The sequence below is a fragment of the Lontra canadensis genome, unplaced genomic scaffold, assembly GCF_010015895.1.
Source record: "Lontra canadensis isolate GAN:19392208 unplaced genomic scaffold, GSC_riverotter_1.0 scaffold3, whole genome shotgun sequence".
NCBI lineage: Eukaryota > Metazoa > Chordata > Mammalia > Carnivora > Mustelidae > Lontra > Lontra canadensis.
Genome location: NW_022630997.1, coordinates 45,242,482 through 45,257,260, shown reverse-complemented (window position 1 = coordinate 45,257,260; position 14,779 = coordinate 45,242,482). Strand labels below are relative to the sequence as shown.

The 14,779-nt window shown below is 46.3% G+C and overlaps 1 protein-coding gene across 1 annotated transcript in view; it reads left to right on the top strand.

The window, feature by feature from the left end:
* The window catches only part of LOC116857340 (core histone macro-H2A.2), a 42,999-nt gene that overhangs the window by 7,782 nt on the left and 20,438 nt on the right, over window positions 1-14,779 (top strand). Inside the window, exon 2 of the mRNA XM_032841331.1 lies at window positions 11,237-11,467. Coding sequence (XP_032697222.1) covers window positions 11,296-11,467 — 172 coding nt within the window. The 5' untranslated portion in view covers window positions 11,237-11,295. The remainder of the gene's footprint in view (window positions 1-11,236; window positions 11,468-14,779) is intronic.

Sequence of the window (14,779 nt, the reverse complement as noted above, 5' to 3'; positions counted from 1 at the left end):
TGTTAAAAGTCACTGAGTACCATCCTAGCAGGATATACTCTATATCCAGACCCTATCTGTCCCCCCGGCCCCATGCTCTGCTCTCTCTCGCCCTTCCCTTCTAGAAGGAGATGGGCACACACACTCTGACTCTGGGTTATAAAGAATTCACTGGAAGCTGACGTCCTCCTAGATTATTCCAGGACATGACTTGAAAGACTTTTTTAAAAGGGAATGATTTGTAACCCAGTAGTATAATTTAAATAAATTGGGTTAATGCTTGGTTCTAACGTTCACGGTTGGTTAATTTAGTTCATTTGATCCGCGCGTCATTTTGATGAAATTGCATTTGATATAGCTCTTTACATTATAAATTGTTAATGTGCTCTAACATATATGATGATAAAATTATTGACTGTTCTCATTCACTTAAAGGTGGCCTTGGAAGAAAACGGTTTGGAAAGTATTACTTGTGCAATAATGATTTGCCCTTGGACTTCATAAATGGAAATGTAATAGAGCAGGTGATTTAGCTAGTATTACTGAGAATGGTTTTTACAGCTACAAAATAATACTAGCTATTATTATTTTAATACAGCACATAGGGGAACACACCAAAATATATTAGAATTCTATTAGGTGTGAGACTAAGAGGTTTTTTTTTTTAAACACCCTTTAAAAATATATTTCTACATATAGTTAATACATTTGTATTGAATTCCCTTATGTTCTACCGAGTTTTATTTCATCTCATTTTAGTCTGCCAGAGGCGAGTTTTGAACTGACAGAGTAAAGATGCTTCATTGCGGCGTCTACCTCGTTTTTTTCATAAATATTTACAATATGAGATATTCTGAAGCACGATCCTACAGATTAGAAAAATATCACGGGGATGAGAAATGAGTACATCTCAGCAATTTTAAAACAGTACTTAAAGTTTTAAAAAATTCATCCCCATCATTAAAAAGCTACAAGTGCTCTAATTTCCGGTTTTAAAGTAATATATAGATGAAAGCATTTTGATTCACATACTTTTTTATGGGGATTCACTTGTTCACTGACTTACTCAACAGAAACTTCAGGAGAATCATCTAGGAGGCAAGGTTTGTCTAGATAGTGCATGGATAAAACAAGGCCCCAGGCTTGTTGATGTTCAGGGGTCGGGCCCCTCTCGTTGGCCAACCCCAGAGTCCCTCCTCACTAAAGCAGAGGCAGCAGGACCAGATTTCTCTATCCAGCGGGAGCAGCCTGCAGGCAGATGGGGGACCAAAGCCCGCCCCGGAGCATTTGCTGCCCCCAGCCACTCCCTCCCCACAGCCGCCGATCGCATACTTCTGAAGAGAGCAAGCTCAAAAGAGTAATTTAAAATAAGCTGTCTTGTCATTCCAGATCCTTTGTCAGGGTGGTTCATCAGCCCAACCAACCCTCACCTGTGACGCGCGGCCCGCAATGACTGTTCCCATCTCAAATGACTGCTCTCTTTAAAAGCCGCTTTGCAGCACCTTAACAGCAGAAAAAGGGTCACTGAAATCAGGATCGCTGGCGGCTTCTGATGGACCATCTCGCTGATTGGTTAGAGTGTGTCATAGTCCTCATGAGTTTACATATAATAAACATTGCAAGAAGTTGTTGGAGGCAGAAAAAATGGATTACTCTTGATCAGCTCTTTATGCTTGAGAAAGAATGTATTTAAATTAAACAAAATATTGGTCCAAAGACACCAGACTATTTTGTCTTCTCAAGAAGGCAGGCAGTCAGAGTGTTAAGCAAAGTTTGCTGTTTCCCATCAAAAGCAATTCATTCAATAAGGGCAAATGCTTGGGATTTTTCTTTCCTTTCTTCTCCTCCCTTCTGGGATTACAGTATAATTATAAATATTGTTTATAGGAATCCCATATGCTATAGTTGGGCAAATACAGACACACTGAATTTGATTCGGTTATATTAATGGGTCTTACATAATCTCTTGATAGGAAATTGTATATTCCTCAATTATCTCAAGACCAGTGACTCACCTGGTGATGAAAGCAATCTAAATTTTGACATATGACATTGTTACTCAATTATAAAACAGTTGAGCTTTTTCTCTTTACCAGCAAACTCATTTCTAGGCTGATTCCCAATTGATGTTCTTTAGGATGTTGAGTTATAATGACACCTTCCATTTCCAGTTCTACATGATGGCCAGAGCACAAGGGCTTTCCCTCTCCTGGAGCCCACAAAAATAATGGTTAAGAATTTCAAGGAGGGGCGCCTGGGTGGCTCAGTTGGTTAAGCGACTGCCTTCGGCTCAGGTCATGATTCCAGGGTCCTGGGATTGAGCCCCGCATCGGGATCTCTGCTCGGTAGGGAGCCCGCTTCCTCCTCTCTCTGTCTGCCTCTCTGCCTACTTGTGATCTCTGTCTGTCAAATAAATAAAATCTTAAAAAAAAAAAAAAAAGAATTTCAAGGAAATTCGAACAACAACATTTGCGGAAGGCTGGTGTGGGTCTTCAGCCGGTAGGAGATCTTAACAAATTGCTGGAAGACCCTAGTGCCTCGGACCATGCAGACAGTGTCACACGGGAGAGCCTCCCGTTTAAGGGTAAGACAAGAGGGAGCTGCAAGGAAGGTGAGCAAGGGTGAGAGAGGGGGTGTTGCTGAGAGTCTGTTTCCAGAACAGCCAGCTGAATTGGTCTCTCTCCCTCCCCTCCTCCCTATAGTTTCTGGCCATCCGACATGTATCCATCCAACTAACAATCTGGGTTTCCTCTCTAAAGAAATAGACTAACTATGTGGGGCACCTGGGTGGCTCAGTTGGGGAAGCATCTGACTCCTGATTTCAGCTCAGGTCATGATCTCAGGGTTGTGAGACCGAGCCCTGCTTCCGGCTCTGCGCTGAGCATGGAGCCCACTTGAGATTCTCTCTCTCCCTCTCCTTCTGCCCCTCCCCCTTCAAAATAAATAAATGTACTTATTTTAAAAAAGAAATCTATTAAGATTTTTTTTTTTTTAAAAAGAGAGAAACTGAACAACTACAGGGCAGGTCTAGAATTTCTAGGATGCCTGCAGCTCCACAAAGTGATGCTTTCCCATTCTGGCATTTGGAGGCTCTCAGTCCCTGACTGGGTGCCCAGGTGATACGTGCTTGGCAGGCCCTATGCACGCATCCAGAGGTCCGAAGCAGGAACCATCCCTCGCTAATAACAACAGCTGAGAAAAGCTTTTCTATCTGCTGGTAATGATCAGACTTGGCTTTCATTCTTAAACATGAAGGCATGACCAAACTCACCAGACATTGAAGGAAATCTGACATGAAAGAGAAAGAAAAGAAATACATGGGATAACTGACTGGACCAAATAATTTTGAGAGCAGACGATCACATTAACACACCCTAACTAGTCTCAGAGAAACTTGAAGATGTGGTGCATTCATAAAAGGCAGCGCTGATATGAGAAAAGGAATGATCAGAGAACAAGAGAGAGCTCTTGGAAATTAATAATATGGTTGCCAAAATTAGATGTTAAGAGGGCTGAAAAAATGGAAGGAAAAAGACAAGAGACTTCGAGGAGCAATGCAGGAGCTCCAACCCCTGGCTTACAGGCATCCCAGTAAGAGAAGGGACAGGCGGGAGGAATAAAGAGACAGGGCAAAATGATCAAGTCTGGAACAGAAAATGTCCGGAGTTATTAAAGACTCCAGTCTTCTGACTGATTGAGCAGGGTGAATGGGGTCGGGGAGGACCCATACTTAGACATCATCCTTAGACACATCCTTGTGAAATTTTAGAATAGAAAGAGACAATCTAAAAGCTTGGGGTTGGGGCTCCTGGGTGGCTCAGTGGGTTAAGCCTCTGCCTTCGGCTCAGGTCATGATCTCAGGGTCCTGGGATCGAATCCCGCATCAGGCTCTCTGCCCAGCAGGGAGCCTGCTTCCTCCTCTCTCTCTCTGCCTGCCTCTCTGCCTACTTGTGATCTCTCTCTGTCAAATAAATAAATAAAATATTTTAAAAAGTAAAAAAATAAAATATTTTAAAAATAAAAAAATAAAAGTTGGGGGCACCACACTTCTCTGTAACACGGGATGAAAAAGACAATGGATCGATGGTTTCAAAATGTTGAAGCAAAATTATTTCAATGCTGAAAATTATATACCCTACCAAATGATCACCCAAAGATCATTAAGTAAAGACAGTTCCATTTATAAGAGACCAAAGTGTACTTCCCTGTCCTGTCTCCGAAGAGTTACAGGAGGCTCACCCCAAGCAAACCAGGCAGCGAGCAGAGAAGGAGGAGGTGAGCAGTGAGGGAGGAGCTGGGAAGATGGTGCCGGGATGACCACTGGGCAAAAGCACCATTCCAGACTGGAGCGTGAGGTCAGAGGTCCGAGAACTTTTGGGTAAAAGTCTCTGGGAATTAAGTGGCCCCGGCAAAGAACGATGAGTGAGAAGTGGCGGGGGGGAGGGGGTGTTAGGCTATGGCAAAGCCACACTTAGGAAAGCATGACCAATCCTCGTTATTCACAGATTCCGTATTAGCAAGTTTGCCTGTTTACTAAACTTTACTTGTCACCGCCAAATCAATGCTTTTCAGTCTTTCAAAGACACACACAGAGCAGCAAAACATTTGAGCCAAATCACTCACCTTCCCAGCCAAGTTCTACCGAGACTGGCCTTCCTCTTTTGTCTCTCAGTAAATTCATGCCCTTTCCACGGCCTGTGTAGCGCCGTGGTTTGCACATCTGTGTGCTTTGCATGGATGATTCCACTTTTCGAAATGGCCCCCAAGCACTGTCGTGAAGTGCAGTCCAGTGTTCCTGAGCACAAGAAGGTTGCGAACAAACGTGCCTTTGGGAGGAAATACATGTGTTAGTTGAAGTTCGTTCAAGTTTAAGTGATAATCACTAGTTCCCATGAGTTCAATGTTGATGAATCAACACTACATATTACATAAGGTATCTGTGAACAGAAACACACATAAAATGAGGTTATATATTGATTTCATTGATGAAAAAGTGATGACCAGGGGCTCATGGCCACCTAACCCTGTTTCCCCTAGGAGCCGTGCTCCCTATTCACTAGTCCGGTGTTCCCAGTTGCTTTGTAGAACACAGCTACTGCCCCTCCCCCCCGTGCCCCCTCAGCCAACAGTGACTCCTAACTTGGGGGTGGGGGTGGGGAGCCCTGTAACAAAGGCAGGATCTAAAGGTGAAGCCAAGTGAAATGTGGAACGACTGTTGAACAACACGTTTTCAGAAAGCAGAGAATCCGCTTGTTAATCCTGAGACACAAGGCATCCGGAGCTGGACCACAGAAGGCCAATGTGAGCCCCGCACCCACCTGATTCTGAAGGGCCAGTCTTTATAAAGTCTTAGTCATATAAATGCTGCCTAGGAGCATTTCACTTTCAAAATCAGCCTAGAGCCAAAATGAAGATTTCACTGTGATTCTGGAACCAAAGGAAGGTTGTGAGTGGGGATGATGGTGGCAGAGAGGACAGAGGTAGGAACGGGGAGGAGAGGTAGGGAGTGGAGGACCAGGGAAAGCTCAGGCACACAGCCCCAGCCTACGTAACAGCAGCTCAATAGGGATCCCTGAAGTTGGGGGAGTCAGAGCTTGAAGTGTGTTATTTAAAGTTCCCAAGGTAGGGGTGCCTGGGCGGCTCAGTCGATTAAGGGTCCCACTCTTGATTTCGGCTCAAGTCCTGATCTCAGGGGCATGGGATGAAGCCCTGAGTCAGGCTTCGTGCTCAGCGTGGAGCCTGTTTGTCCCTCTACCTCTGCTCCTTCCCCTGCCCCCCTCTCATGCTCTCTCTCATTCTCAAATAAATAAATAAAATCTTTAAAAATAAATAAAGTTTCCAAGGTAATCAGCAGAAGAAATAAAAACGGTAGTATGCTGTCAACAGCTAGAAAAGGGAGGGGAAAGTCCTTGTCCTTCTTAGGCATTGATAGACTATCTAAAAATGGAAGTAAATCACCAAGTAAAAGTATAAATACTAGAGCTGAGGAAGTGACCTCCAGGACTAAAATTATAGAACTGTTCCAGAATGGCCTCTGGAGGCAAGATTGGGGGTAGAAAAAGTGGGGTGGGAAACTACTGCTTTTCATTTTGTGCATTTCTTTGTCTTTTTGCTTTATATTACTATGTGCAAGTATTACGTAGATTTAAAGATAAAATAAACTCAAATTCTTATTTTAAGATTTTATTTTTAAGTCCTCTCCACACCCAGTGTGGGGCTCAAACTCACAACACCGGGATCAAGGGTCACCTGCTCCACCGACTGAGCCAGCCAGTCGCCCATAAACACAAAATTTTAAATAGCTAATTTAAAATTTTTTTTCTTGCTTCAGGGTGACCTTGAACAAGTCATAATTATATGTTTCAGCCTGCTGGTGATGCGCCCTAACAGAGAAGTTCCCAGACTTTCTCAGTTCACAGAGAAATTAGTGTCTCTGCCATTTTTCTTCCAAGTGCCTAGGCCAGAAGAAACACCTATCGGTTCTATTTATTAAGAGGTGAGGTCCAAACACCTTCGTATTTATGTCCTAACAATTAGGAGCTATTTGAAAGAAACAAAAAAAGAGTACATAAATAAGAAGAAAAAAGGATATTTGTATTCTGTTCTTAAATAGCCACAATGAATTACAAATAGCATGTATGTGTGTGTTGGGCACTGCACAACTTCCCAGACCTTAGAATCAGGTTGGACATAGCCATTCTCATTTTCTGTTCCACATCAATTTCTCCCTGGCTTTTGCTTTAATCACAGCAGCAACCAAAAACTCAGCTTTGTAAGATACGGAACCATGAGAAAGAAGTACAATCTGTCACGAGCCCCTGGTAGGAACACTTTGACCTGGAGGCTATAGGGTCCCACAGTGTTTGGGTATCACTTTATTTCCCTTGAAAGCTTAAACATTTGCTGACTTGTCCCAGGGCATCCTGGTGCACAGTTTGGGAACCATGTCTCTAGCATCTATTTGAAACTCTATCATGGTCTGTCTTGCAACTTCATTGGAAAATATTTGAGGACAAGGGCCATGTATACTCCACAACTAATGTAGTTTCTTGTTCAATAATAAATGCTTCATAAGTACTGTCTTTCATTGAATTGATGATGTCATAGATTGGAAGATGCATACTGATTTCCAGAGATAGTAAAATATAAAAAAAGAAAGCACTATAAAATCAGGGAAATACAGTAGTTATTTGAATAAGCCGGCATGAGTTTATTGCCCGTGTCTGAGTCAACGCTGCAATTTACTATCTACCCTTGTGATATCTGTGAAATCTAGCTCATCGGTGTCCTTATGGGCTTAAAAGCCATTGTAGGAATAAATCCTAAAACAACGGAATCTGAATGTGCCCTCTGCCCAGCACACAAAACCAGTTTTGTTCTCCCACCTGTGCTTTTGGAGGGAAAGGGAAATGAGCAGGCGACAAGGCATTCTCTGGTCTTCTTCCCTGAGCCCCCACTGTTAGCATGCTGAAAACTCTCCCATCCGCTTTGCAAGTCATCAGGAGACCTTATATTTTGGTTTATCTTGGTCTCTCTGATATGAAAGGACAGATATATTGCAGATCTAGGTTCTCTCTGGTCTGGTCCCCAATTCCTCTTAAGGACCCCAGGATTGGCCTGGAGGGTGGGGCCGGTTGAGCTTGGCCAGGCGCAGCCTCCAGGGGGCGCCCACGTGGTCCCTGTAACCACCGGGAGAGCTCCATCCACCCATATTCTCGTCTTCAAACTTGTAAACAAACATAATGCAGGGTAGTCCTTAGCTGTGCCTAATTAGAGAAAAAATTGTTTTAGAGCAGAAGGTAAATAAGTGTAAACATTTAAGTATTAGTCTGATGGAAACAAATTTCACGTTGCCATACTGCTTTTCTCTTTCGACGAGTGGCCCTCTACAATAGATTTCGGAGATTAACAGGAAGTAGATAAAAACCTGTTCAAGTTTTTCACTCCTAACTTCCCAAGACTGGATAGAGTCAGGGGAAAGGGAGTCCTGGGAGGGAAGGCAGTTCGGGGTTACAATGTCTCATCACTCCAGGCAGAGTCCAGCCCAGGCTGGGGGCGGGGATGGTCTGTAAAGGGAGGTCTCTGGAGCAGATGGTGGGTGCCAAGCACTTCCTTCCACCTGTGGGGTCCAGTAGGTGTGACACGTCAGCCCCATCAGCATCCTCTGAATCCTTAGGGATTCCCGGTTGTGGTCTGGTTCTTACAATATCCGGGTCCTCCCAGCATCTGGGGCCCCGGAGTTGGGTGCCCATCTGCTTAAGTGTCTGCAAAGATGGGTTCCCCGGGCACAGTCTCCCTCGGAGACCTCAGACGGAGCCACCTCCCCAGCTCTAAGGCCCTAACCTGGAGGAAAGTCTGGAAGTGAGAAAAAGAAAGCCTGGTTACAAAATGCTATGCATAGGGTGATCCCGACGTTTTACACTGCATAGCTGGTATGCGCCTTTGTCTGATCTGACCCTGCTTTTCCCTACCTGGCTGTTTTACCTTCATGAGTGTTTTAGGCGTCAGTCCCCTAATGTCACCTGTTTTTAGGGAAACTTGTCACTCCACTTGGCTGACATTGGGGGAGTCACTAGGTGGCTTTACCCTGCATACTTAGTCATTCTCTGGCTATTTTCATTTGAGAAAAACATGGCGGGGTGGGGAGGGATAAGTAGTGGGTCCTGCCCCCGTCGTATTCATGCTTTGTGTGTCCTTCTCTCTGTTGGTATGAGAGATCATGTCCGTACAGCGTGCACAGTATCTGCAGGCCAAGTCCACCCTGTGACAGACTTTCCAGGTGGTTTTCTTGGCAACCACACGGACTGATCTTCTCCCTCCCCCAACTTACCTGTTACTACAAAAAGCATATAATTCGCTTAGCGGAGTCCCCAATGCTAATACATCTTTATGAACCTGTACAGGCTCTCAACTCCTTAGAATTCATTTCCTAAAGGAACTAAAGCTTCTTTACCAGAACCATTTGAAAGTGCATTTCATGAACCCTGGGGTGTTTCAGACAGCAGTGACCTTCAGGATCAATGAGTCACCTCCCTGTCTTACAGATGAGGCCCACACCAATGACAATCAGAGCTCTCCTGGCTACTTATGTAGAAGCGGGACCTCGCCCTGGGCTTCTTGCTCCGGATCCTAGGGGCTTTCCATTGGACCGGGAGCCACCTCCGTTTTGGACCCCACCAGCCACTAACACAGCTGTCGTGTAGCTCTCTCTGGGGACAGGACCAGTTCACTGTGCTCTATGAGCACCCTGTGCCCCGGGTCAGCAATGACCAACAGCGGGTACTGCAGACTTTGACAGATGCCTGACCTCAGTTTCCTTAACGTAAATTGATGGTTAGGACCTTAATATTGTAGTTGCTTGTTTCCTCCAAAGGAGGAGATCTGAGCAGCTCCATGAGAGGTAGCAGCCTGGGACAATGGAAGCACAGAAAATGTGGGAGTTTTAAAAAGGTTGTTATTGTTTGATCCCTGTGCCTTATTATGAGAGAGACAATATTCTAAGGCTATTTTCTCCTCTTTGCTCATACTTAACTTTGATGAATACCTACATATTTCGGGGGCAAAACGACTCATAAAATAGGAGTACAGTAAGTACATATGAGCGCGTAAAAAATAACGTATGTGAAGTATGTAATAAAATGCCTCAAATGCACATTATTCACCTCGAGGATGAGAGGGTGTCGAAGACAGGGTTGGTTGCCAATTCTATAGGGTTTATATAAAATTTCTCAGTTGTAACAGGGTAATCAGCTACTTTAGGAACCTGAACTCTTTTCATTCTTCCATCCAGATTGAATACATCCCAGCTTCGTGTCTTTCCCACCAGCCATGCCTCAGTGTCGCACTTTCTTCTGTCATATTTTTGTCCACTTTCTTGGGCCTTTTCAAGGTCACGTTGGCTGTTGGTAAACTAGGCTAGCTAGCATGTGAGACAGGAAGCCTCCGCAAAAAGAGCCAATCTCAATTTCTTTTTGACTTTCTTATTTTGCTTTCCCAAATGAAATAGCCAGAAAGAATGGCATTGCCCTTGAAGCAGAGAACTTTGACTCATTAACGGATTTCCTAGAAATTGTGTTTCCTTTTCTTTTCCCCCCCTTTGGTCATGCCTGTTTGTCCTGTCTCGTTTGCTTTTACTCCCTCAACCAATGGATGAAGCTCTATTATGATTCTCTGAGTGAGCTTTTCAGAAGTGTATAATTATCTTATCTTCATACAGAAGACCGGTTCCTGAAATAACAGTGAGCTATTGGCGTGTCTGTCCGTGCGTTGTATTGAAGTCACCTCTTCAGGCTCTTTCTGAAGTTTCTCCCCCAAATCAGTCTGGACCCCTCATTCAAAGAAGGGGAAGGCTGGGCTGCTTTGCAGCTTTTAATTTGCTGGGTTTTATTCCTCTGCATTTAGCATGTTGAATAAACTGCATCTTCTGATGTCTTTCTGATTTTGAGAATTGGAGATTGGAGAATTTAGAAAAGCACTTTCATCCAAGAAATGTCCAGGAGCTCTGAGTCGTCAGAGCCAACTGTAACAGGCATTGCCCTATTAACAAAGTACCCTGGAGTCAGACAGGCAGAAGCAAATCAGGGCAAAGAAGAGTCCTATTCATTTTCTTGCTGCTGCTATAATAACTTAGCCCCAGTTTAGGGGTTAAAGCAGTATGAATTTATTCCCTGACCGTTCTGGAGCTGAGATGAAATTCAGGTTCTCCGGGCCTAAGTGAAGGTGTTGGTAGGACTGCTTCAAGCTTCTGGAGGCTCTGAGGGGAGAATCCATTGCTTCTCCCATTACACCTGTTCCTACTCACTCATCTCCTGCTCCCTCCTAAAAGAACCTTTGCAGTTACGCTGGGCCTGTTCCAATACTCCAGGATAATCTCCCCATCTCAGGATCCCCGACCTCATCAAATCTTCAAAAGAGTCTTTTGCCATATAAGGTGACATAAGCAGGGATTCTGGGCATCTTTGGGGCCACTGTCCGGCAGACAACCGCACCATGACCCCTTTCTCTAGTGACTTTCTTTGGCCTCTCCCTGTGAGGTTGGGCTGACTCAGTGGGGACGGGAGATGTTGACAGGGTGGCTGGCAATACCCCGTAAAGCCCCCATGCCCAGCTCCCAGCCCTCAGTGGCTGGCGGTGGCTGCCAGGTCTCAGCTGTCACCCTGGGGCCACCAAATGTGTCACTTGGTGTCCTGGTGCCCCATCACCGTTCCCCAAATGCTTGCCAGCCCCACTTCCTCACTCTGCCTTCTTTCCTTCTCAGCATCGTGTTAGAGCCAGGAGGCCTCCGTGTCAGCAAGCTGAGAGGGAAACTGAGGCAAGATGTCGGGCCGGAGCGGGAAGAAGAAAATGTCCAAGCTGTCCCGTTCAGCCAGGGCCGGTGTCATCTTCCCCGTGGGAAGACTGATGCGGTACCTGAAGAAAGGGACGTTCAAGTACCGGATCAGCGTGGGTGCTCCCGTCTACATGGCGGCAGTCATCGAGTACCTGGCAGGTAACCTGTTCCCCCCCCCTCCTGGCTCCCTACCCCGGCCTTCGACCCCTGCCACCCCGGGACAGGGAGGATCACTCCCCTCAGTCACAGGCTCGAGGCTCCTGCGGGTGCTAACGGGGTTTCCACGTGCCTGCTTGGCTAAGATTCATTTTGCAGGCTTTAGGGGAGGGAAGAGGGCACAAAGACAGGGAAACAACATGGAAAGAAGAGACCGCACCATCAAATGGCTTCTCTAGACCAGCCATGAAAAAGGTGTGTTTTGCTTTCGGCAAACACAGCGAGTAGAAGTGTAGGTTCCTGCATAAGAGAAACTCCAGGGAAGACTGGGGGGCGGGGGACATGCTATTCACTTTGTAACAGGGGGTCTTTGCTTTGCTTTGACATCTTCCCTGAGCGTTGGGTCTCCTGGTGTGTAGGCGCTAGTCCTCGGTGTCAGTGAATAGTGTTGACCCCCATCAGAACCAGCGCCACCCAGTTCCGTGAAGCCCGTAATGTTCCAGGTGCACCCTCCGTTGTATACAGTGGGTCCATAGGAAATAATTCCCATATTGATTGTTAACAGTACTTTTTTTTACTAAAAGATGAGATTTTTGCTGTGTGTGGTCTTTATATGTTAGAGTAACTTCCTGTTCAGCTCTTTTTTTTTTTTTCCATAGAAAGAGAGAGAGCACAAACAGGGGAAGAGGGGGCAGAGGGAGAAGCAGGCTCCCCACGGAGCCCGATGAATTCTGGAATCATGATTCTGGGATCATGACCTGAGCTGAAGATAGATGTTTAACTGACTGACCACCCAGATGCCCCTAGTTTTCTTTCTTTTTTTTTTTTAAGACTTTATTTATTTCTCTAAATAAAGAGAGAGTGCACAAGCAGGGGGAGTGGCAGAAGGAGAGGGAGAGAGAGAATCCTCAAGCAGGTGCCCTGTTGGGCGTGGAACCTGACATGGGGCTCGATCTCATGACCTGAGCATCGAAACATCTGCCCTCTTGGCCCCCATCTGTCACCAAGCAACGTTAGCAGTGAAAGGTTTGCCTTAATCCAGCTGTGGAAGCCTTCCCCTGGAGCTTCCTAGGCAGACCTTGGCATCTTAAGCCTGTCCCTTATTGTGAAATGAAAGGTTTGTCCTAGGCTTTTCACTGGCATCCTTTAGGAGGTTGCAGAGAAGGGCTGAGGGCTCTGTAAGTTGGTCCAATCAAGTGTGAGAGAACTGTGTTTTCAAAGCACCAAATATCCTGGGGATCTTGTTGACAAGGTCTGGGGTGGGGCCTGAGACTCAGCCTTCCTCGTGCGGTCCCAGCTGGTGCTGATGCTGGTCCAGGGATGGCTCAGAGGAGCGAGACTCTAGCCAGTCTTGTAGCAGCAGCAGCCTAAACCACTTAGGGAATGCTTGCCTAAAATGTAGGATCCTGGCTGCTTGCCCCCCCACCTCCACCCCACATATACTCCCTGTGGTCTGATTCACTGGGTCTGGAATGCGACCTGGGAATCTGATGTAAAAATCTGCCGGCTCAGAGAGGGAAAGGCGAATGAAGCTTTAAAACTATCACTTAGGAACACATCACCCAGTGCGACTAGGAGATACCGAGTAACCAGAGATCCCACAGCCTCCAAACAGGGAGCCAGGGTTCCCCCGATGTCCTACAACCCTAAGCCATGCACTTCTGCTGCACTACATTGTCCCATTAATGCTGGTATAATCAAATAATAGTTAAGTACATCCCATGCCTCCACTCAGTGAAAGTCTAAACTTGGGGCATAACAGAACAGACTTTGGCCTTTTGACTCACTGGCATCTCTGTTAGTCTGTGGTTCCAATAAAAGCTGGTGTTTCCCTGTTCACTCATTTAACCAATACTTGTTAAGCATCAACATGTCGGTGTACAGCAAGTCCTTAGCCTCTCCCCGGTATTAGAACTGGACCACTGATAGGATTTTTAATTTATGTCGGATTAGAGCCACCAGACCCCATAAGAATGCCTACTGAAGCCCCCAAACAGGCAGGAATCCCCGCCCTCAAGCAGGTGCATTCCGGGGAGGAGAAGCAGCAAACAAATAAGGGAAGTGTGTGTGATCTGGTGACAAGAGCTAGGAGATAAATAAAGCTAGGAAGGAGAGAGGCGAGGGGCGGGCGAATAGCGCTGGTTGAGGACCCACTGGGGGCGGGGCAGGGAGTGAGCATGTGTGTGTGCGTGCGTGCGTGCGTGCGTGCGTGTGTTCGTGCGCGCATGCGTGCGCATGCGTGCGTGCGAGTGGGTGCTCCAGGCAGGGGGAAGGCAGGTGCAGGGTGTTGGAGGAGCAGCCGTGGGCCCGAGAGCCCTGGGGCCGAGGGAGCGGCTTGGCCTATAAATGAGGCGGGAGGAAGACTGAGCCGGTGGGAGATAAGAGCTTGCACTGAGAGTTTTGGGGGAGTTTTGAGCGGAAGTGGAAGTGATGGGACCCTCTGGGGAGAGGGTACCAGGGCTGAAGCAGGGCGAGTAGCAAGACACTCTTGCAGAGATCCGGTGAGTGGGCGGCGAAGGTACTGAGAAGCAGTTAGAGTATGGATATATCTTGAAGGCAAAGCCAACAGCATTTGCCAATGTGTTGGACATGAACAAGGAGAGAGGATGAGCACCTGGAAGGATGCTATTTCCAATAACACTGCTTCCCCTGGGGCCAGTCCCAGCACCCAGTAGGGTTCTGGGCCAACGGGAGGAGGTGAAGTTGGTCCACAGAAGCCCAGGCCTGTTCTCTGTGTGCCTTCCTTCCCTTCCTGTCAGTTTAAATCTGGTGTGTCAATTTACAGGCTCTGTTACCTTGGCTAATTCCTGAGCCTCTTTGAGCTCACTCATTTAACTCCATGAATGAGCTAACATATTTTTAATGCCAGTTGCCTAGAATACCCTCAACAAATGGTCATTCTTCTGTTGTCCCTTCATTGAGAGCTGATGAAATCATTCGGGGCAAAGATAATGACTAACTCGGTTCACGTGTTACATTTTCCAGCAGTACTTGCATTCTACTGAAACAAGTTTTAAGCCAAAGAAATGAATCCTTATTAGTTTTGTTACTTTTGGGGTGGGGTGGCAGCCATCAGTTGGTTTTGTTTAGGAAAAGAGGTTCAAAGCATGAGAGCAACCTGTCACCCTTGAGACGACTTTCAGCATCCATGACACAAATCTCGACTGAACTTCTCCTTCGGATCAGGCCTTGAAGATCCGGAGGAAAGCAGAGGCCAGCTTCTGCCTCGGAAGGCAGGGCTGGAAGAACAGCAGGGCTGAGAGCATGAAGCACAGCAAAATAAGCCGCATACGTGCTGGGCAAGGAAGTTACCGG